This window comes from Varanus komodoensis, unplaced genomic scaffold, assembly GCF_004798865.1.
Source record: "Varanus komodoensis strain SLA01 unplaced genomic scaffold, ASM479886v1 scaffold853, whole genome shotgun sequence".
NCBI classification, from domain to species: domain Eukaryota; kingdom Metazoa; phylum Chordata; class Lepidosauria; order Squamata; family Varanidae; genus Varanus; species Varanus komodoensis.
In genome coordinates this window covers 1-7,172 of record NW_025336547.1, presented here as the reverse complement: position 1 = coordinate 7,172, position 7,172 = coordinate 1, and the positions used below count along the sequence as shown (strand labels likewise).

The following is a 7,172-nucleotide window of genomic DNA, read 5'->3' as shown; positions in this document are numbered from 1 at the left end:
CATTCAGAGTGCTCTCTTTGACCACATTCTTTCACAAAAAATAAATAACCCTCAGTAAGATTATTGACAGGATGTTGTACATGTGGCTGTTGGACTGCAACTCCTATATTGTCTCAGCATTAGCTATGCTTTTGGGACTGATGGGAGTTGTAGTCCAACAACATCCTGAAGGCTTTATATTAACTACTTTGAGATTATGCTGGGACACACTTACACTTTATTAAAGGTGGGAAGAGGAAGTCCGTCATCGAGACCGGGCCTCACAAGCTGGGGACGTGAGACCACCAGCTGTCAGCAGGGTTCCTTTCCCCCCTTCATCTTCAACCCCCACAAAGGGCTTTCCCTTGGAAGAGGCTGGTGCCTGCTTGCTTCTCCCCCAGCCTCACACCACCCTCCTTATTAGCATGTGGCTACTGATAGATAGATAAAAACTTCATTACAGTCAAAGACCAGCTCCATTCAATAAATACATAGATTTAAAGAAGAAAATACCTAAAAGATTGTCTTATAACCCCACTCGGATTAATAAATACTTTGACACAATATCAGTCATCCTAAGTCGGTGACATTCCCAGACTTTGTCCTTGTCCAACTAGGTAGGGCCACACTCCCTCAGGATCTGTCTTTGGACACCCATTGTGGCCGCCAAGTATTTAGCAATGATGTTTGTTATTGTCGGGTTAGTGTCAGACAGCAGTATATAGATATATTGTTCCATATGGCCCAGGAAGTGATTCTTCAGTGAGGAAATGAATGCAGTGCAAATATCCCTGCAGAATGTGCACCTCGACAGTTTCTGTCTGTTTCATCCCACAGCGGCAAAGGCTCTCTGACCAGGGAAACTTTTTATACCATCCCTCCGAAACTGCCCAGGGGAGTGTGTTAAGGCAGGCCAAGGTAAGAGCCCTTCTGTGTTTATGGAGTTCCAAATGTTTGCGATATGGTGCAGCTATTACAATGTGTCTATAGTCCTCCCTAAGATAGAATTCAGGGGCTCAATTGAGATCGCTTTGTCTTTCAATGTCTGCTATGCACTGCTTGACGGTTTCCATTGCCTGTTCCAAACCCATATTTAGTACAGTCTGCAGGGGAAGGCCCAAGAGAGCTATTTTCTGCTTGATTGATTTAATCCAGTTGGATTTGAAATTGCATGTTGCTACTGGTGTAGGGCTCTTAGCCATGTGGAGTTCACTGTAAGTGTGGCATCCTCCCACATTTTGTGGACTAGTTCTGGGGAACTCTGTTTCCTCAAACCTCTTTTGTGTCTCTTTTTCAAGACTTTGTCCTTGAAAACACGTAAGAAGAGGGCAACATTCATGGATGTAGCTTTGACAGAGGACGAGGAAATGGGTGCATCCTTGGCTGGGAACTTTGAACTGCAATATGAGGTATAAATCCTGTTTCCTATAGCTGTTGCAAGGAAATAAAAAGGAACAGAGTCCCCCACTGTACTGAGGAAGCCAGAGAGAAAAGGGACCAGTTCATGGGTCTGAACCGCGGCACTCTAAGCACCACTTTTCCCCATAGGAGCCTACTCAGTGCCTGAGGTTAGCTTGAGGGACAGCCTTTGTTGTGCTCAGGTCATCTCTGGGAGCGATACACCTCAAAAGGAGGCACCTGCCTTCCTGTTACCTCAGTAGGTGCAGGATCATGTGCTGGGGTCTAAGAAGCACTTCCAGAGGGGAGCATGCCCTAGCCTTAATTCACACAGATACACAGCACACTTAGAAAGCAAAGGAAAGTTTATTCAGGAGCAAATATAGGGTGGGCACAGAATGCTGATCCCAATGTTATTTAGGCAGCAAATATCCCTAGTGCATCCCAGACTCACTCTGTATTTCTAAAGAGGTGAAAATTCTCCTGCCTAACAGCCTTGCAGAGAAGCTAACAGAAAAGAAGAGGTCCAAGTCTACTACCCATCAGTCAGTTGTGCCGTGAGCCAAGGTTCCTCCTTCGAATGAATGCCAGCCACAAGTCTTTTCTGTGTAAAATACTCTCAGCGTGCAACACACCTCCTCTCAGTTCTCTGTTCCTCCAGTTGGGCCTCTCAGCTCTGCTGTTGTCTCCCCTCTAGGTCAGAGAGGAGTAGTTCAGGAATGGGCCTTTTCTGTAATAGCCCTGCATTTATGAAAGTGCCTTTTTGCCCAGGGTTGTTAAATGGCTACTAATCTGCTGTGCCTGCATTGTTTCTGTTGCAGATTGGAGATCCGAGCACTGCACAAGGAATCCGTTGTGTTTCTCTTTTCTCTGTTACATAACCTTTAGGTGGCACTATGTTATAGTGGAAGAACACAGATATGCATAAGAGAGAAAAGGAGATTTGTGCTTTTGCAATTAAATACCACACTTTCCCCACTCTAAAAAGAACTCACTGAAAGTGCTCTTTAGAAAACAACCCTGTGGCTGTAGACATTGCCAGTTAAGACAGGCATCATTCAGATCCCTGCTTAGAGGTTGGAGATGCAGCTCCAGTCCCCCTCCCTGCCCCCTTGCAGCTGGTGCTCTCTGTGACTGGGAAAGCCACCTCAAAAAGGGGTGAAAGAGAGTGTTTAAAGGGATCGGGGGAGGGGGGGACTGGAGGAACCAGTTACATTGTAATTGTAATTGTGGCATCCTTCCATCTTTTGAGGAGCAGCTCTGGGGAACTATGTTCACTCAGTATAATTTTGTGTCTCTTTCTTCTAAGGCTTTGTCCCTGAAGAAGCATAAGAAGCCCAAGAACCAAAGGGATATATCCTGGCCTCAGGTCTTTAAGCTGCAAAATCAGGTATATATTTTTTCTCCAAATATTACAGAAATAGAAACAGGGCCCACCATTGTAGCAAAGTAACCTGAGAGAACAAGGAACAGTCCATGGCTTAGAGCCCGGTATGTTAAGCACGACTTTTTCTCACATGAGCCTTCTTGGTGCTTATGGTCATCTTTAGGGGTTCTCCTCCATGTTCCCTATCTGAGAGAAACTTGTGGGGCAAGGAGGCTGTTCAGGAATTACAGAAAATCCCCATGTAAAAAAAGCACTTTCATAAATGTGCTTAAAAGGTTGTTCTGCTGTGTCTGCATTGGCTTTTGTTGCAGAATTCAGCAAGCAACCGCAAAGAGCTGTTAAAGGGCATTTCAAAGGGCAGGAAGGAAAAAAAACTGGAATTCTGGAACAGCCAGGTTATGAGCTAAGCTGATGCTGGACCAGCCTCCTTCCCTCCTGCTTTAGTGTCCTTGGTAGATAACTGAAAATAGCTGTCTAGTAAAAACAAAGAGCAGGAGAAATGTAGCCATTCTGGGGGCTTACAGGCATCTCAAGTGGACGCCTCCCTTCAACCCAGAAGGAAGGAAGTGGAAGTTGGAGAGCTATTGCCTGATTAAACATGTAATAAAGAAAGAATAACCTTTAAAATGTGTATGTACATTACCACTCCCAACATGAAATGCATAATGAGTTTTTAAACTGAGAAGATAGATGGGAATCCATTTCCTTTGTCTCTTTGTCTTTCTCCTTTTCCTGGCTACAGGAAAGTAAGGAAGGGTTTGCTCATATTAGTTTTAAAATGTTGTTATTAATTATGCCTTCTTATAACATAAGAGAATACAGCAGAGGAACTAATGTAGAGTATCTGCCTCTATTACAGGAGAAATCTTTGCCAATACATTTTCCCCCGATAGTCAGTGTGGATATCTCCTTCTTCTGTGCTTTATGACTCCTCTGTGTCATAAGATAAGATTGTTTAGTCTTATGGTTGTTTTTCTTCCAAAGAATGAAGGGCAGGAACTATCTCAACAATCATTGCATGCTGATATTTCTAGTTTAATGTGTGTAAAAAATACAGGATTCTCTGCCACAAAATGTTGTTGTGGCTGCCAACTTTGACAGCTTTAAAGGGGAGTTAGACAAATAGAGGATAAGGCTGTCTGTGTTTGCTAGATGCAAAGCTGTTTGCTTCCTCCGGTATCAGAAGCCGTCTGCCTATGTAGACCAATCAATGGGGAAACAGGAGGGTGCTAACATCCTGTTTACAAGCTTCTAACAAGGGCAGCTGGTTGGCCACTGTGTGAATGATATGCTGGATTATAGGGCCCTTGGTTGGATCTAGTATGGCTTTTCTTATGTCATTATAATTTTTAACCCACTTTCTTTTGCAGGGTGGTTTTTGGCAGCTTACTCCTGAGCTAGGGACTCATTTGGGTCTTGATATAGATTATGTAGTCAATGTTCAGCTTACAAAAAACGGGATTCAGTCACTTGGTAAGCTTGTTTTGAATCACTGATATCATTTTTAGGTTCTACCCTTAAACATTGCCTCATATAATGTTAAAGTAAATAAACAAAATATTTCTACTTCAGAGCATATGAGAGATGACAGTTATGCTACAAATCACTGCCTTCTTTTCTGGGAGCAAATCCCAGTGAACTTGACGAGACCTACTTCAAATCAACATTCCTCCACTTAGCACTCTCAAGATGTTTTGGAATGCAAATCCTATCATTCCTGGCCTATGCTGGCTGTAGCTAATGGGAATTGTAGTGCAAAGCATCTGGAGGACACCAGGTAGGGGAAGCTATTCCAAGTTGCCACATGCAGGATTGTGCTATTCGTTGTGCTTCCCCCACCTCTCAGTTTGAAATAGATGTGAAAAGTCAGTCAGGGCCATGACCTGTTCTTCCCTGCAGTGGAGGGCAGGATGCGTTCCAAGGGGGCAAAGTTCAAGGAACCAGGCTTCAAGTTGGATGTCAGGAAGTATTCCTGACAGTTAGGACACCTAGGATATGGAATGATCTTCCAAGGGACATGGTTGAAGCCCCATCAGTGAGGGTGTTCAAGGAAAGTTCGGACAAGCACATGTTGGAGATTACATGAGCGGAGCCAGCTGGAGCTGGGGGTCAGACTAGATGGCCCAGGAGGTCCCTTCTGACTTGCTATGTTTCTTGGGCTATCAATCAAACCAGTACAGCTAACAAGCTCTAGATTGTGGCTATAGTATTTAAAGTGAAGGAGCATTTTACATTAAAAGAAATCCTTTGTATATCCTATTGTATATCCTATTTGTACAATGATTTTCTGAAGATGATGTGAATTTCCAGTTCACACATCTACAGTGAACTGTGTTTGGGAAGGCTGATAGAGGCTGCCCATGGGATGCCTGGAAAGAAAGCCTACTGAGTTTTCTGTTGAGTGCTTTTCCTACCCAGTAATTTGAGAGGTTCAGGGTCATCAAGGAACCAAGAACACTGTGAATATGAATGTCCTCTAAGTCTCCAGGCAACTAAGCCAGTGTATTCACATGTGGTTACATCTGCCTCCTCCACATATTCACTATTTACTGATGAGGCTCATGTTCCTACACTCGACTTGTGGTGTAGCTTTTTTGTGTGTGTGATACTTTAGTCTTTTGGACTAAATAAAATGAAATAAAGTTTAATATAGTGAGATGGGGGGGTGCATGTTCCCCAATAACCAAACACTGTGGACATTCCAGATGACCAGGTTAACTATCTGCACTATTAGACTACTTGATAGCAATATGCCTACTTTCTTCCTTGCTAATCTTTGCTAACAAGTACTATTAATACAATGCGTAACGAAGATTATTCTGTGCTTCTGTCTCTCTAGGTCTGAAGAGAAAAGAGAAGCTGCTGCAGTTGATTGCTACACTTCTGGTGCTGCAGCTTGTATGGTTCACTAAACTGGAAGGCATCATCTTCAAATCTTTAATGAAATTGAATGAGTCTCCTCCATCATGGTATGTTTTGGGAGCAAAGTTGACATTAGATGTTGAGTTGCCTAAGAAAATTTGGATTGGGAGAAAGGGCTAGCCATGCCCAACTTTGGGAAAAGAGTGACCTCATGAGAGGGCCTGATTCTACAGTAGCCCAATTTGCATGTAAGGACAACCCATGGGTTGTTTAAATCAGTGGTTTTCAACCACTGGTCTGCCAGATATTTCCTGCTAGTCCATGTGGGGGCCACATCGTGCTCCTGCAGACCAGCGCAGGGGCTGGCTGTGCTCCACCACCTCTTTCTCAGTTGGCATCACATTCATGGGGAGTGTGCCAGTGCTGCTTGGGGGGACTGGGGAGGGAGAGATGGCTCAGTGGGGGCTGGCTGGGAGCCATGCTGCACTGGGTCTGCCCTCTGGGTAGGACTTTTTCTGCCGTGCTGTGGTGGGGGAAATGTTGGGGCAGGGTTATGTTGATTGTGTTTTCTTGGCCAGTCTGTGCTGGTGTGTGTGTGTGCGGGGGGGGGGGTCGTTCGGCGGGGGGGGGGGAGCTGTATTTCATTATTCAGTTATTTCTTGTGTCAATGTCAATGCAGCGCCTTGTATCTGAGAGGCAACACGGCAGCCATGATTATGAAGTGATCTTAGGGGGAGGTGGCAGCAGATTTCACACTGGCCTTGTTTGAATGTTGCTCTCTGGAAGTTTCAGTTGTGTTTGATTGCATTTGATTTTGGTATTTTGTTCTTTTCTTGGCATTTTTTGTTCAGTTTCTGGTTGTTTTGGAGAATTTTATTTCCTTTTCTTTTTTGGTATTGTGTTTGGAAACTAATACACAGAATACTGTATCATGTGTATGGTGCTTTTTGTTTCTGCCTCAGCCATCCCCAAGGTGGTTTTCCTGTTTCCTCTGGTCCTCAGCTGTAGAAAGGTTGAAAACCAATGGTTTAAATCATGAGTTGTTGGGAATAAGCGTACGTGCTGCCTCCTGCACACTCTCACCACTTTCCCCTTTTCTCAGCTTGCCAAAACATTCCAGGAGCACCCCATTCCTGGTGCTGGTCATGACGCACTGGCATGCTGATGGATCAAACTACTCAGAGTTTGTGTTGGGTTCAAACTCTGGGTTATTTAATTCTTAATAACCCAGAATGCTGAGTTTGGGCATCGCAAGTAAGAACCCTGGAACTGGGTGTTCTCGGGTTTGTTCTGAAGTAAAGCAGAAGTAGCAAGTGAGCAGGCTGCGGTGTTCTCACTTGTTTCTGTGCAGCTCTGCCAATTTGGACTGCAGCATTTTTTTTCATATTTTACTGCACTTCCTTACCTGTACCTTGGGTAAGACTTATCCTGAGTCACATTATTGGAATGATTAATATGGTTGTGCAAATGTCCTCTTCATTTACTTCCCAGCCTTTAAATTTCCACAAATATTCTTTTCAGTTTAAAAAATAAATCCTTAGAGGGT

General features: G+C 44.0%; 1 protein-coding gene across 1 annotated transcript; it reads left to right on the top strand.

The window, feature by feature from the left end:
* Nucleotides 1–6: 6 nt before the first annotated feature.
* On the top strand, nt 7–5,806 carry LOC123016539 (protein mono-ADP-ribosyltransferase PARP4-like). Its single transcript, XM_044417051.1, has 5 exons — nt 7–897; nt 1,278–1,388; nt 2,687–2,767; nt 4,135–4,237; nt 5,604–5,806. Exons 1-5 carry the CDS (start codon nt 754–756, stop codon nt 5,804–5,806), a joined length of 642 nt encoding a protein of 213 aa, XP_044272986.1. The 5' UTR covers nt 7–753.
* Nucleotides 5,807–7,172: the final 1,366 nt, after the last annotated feature.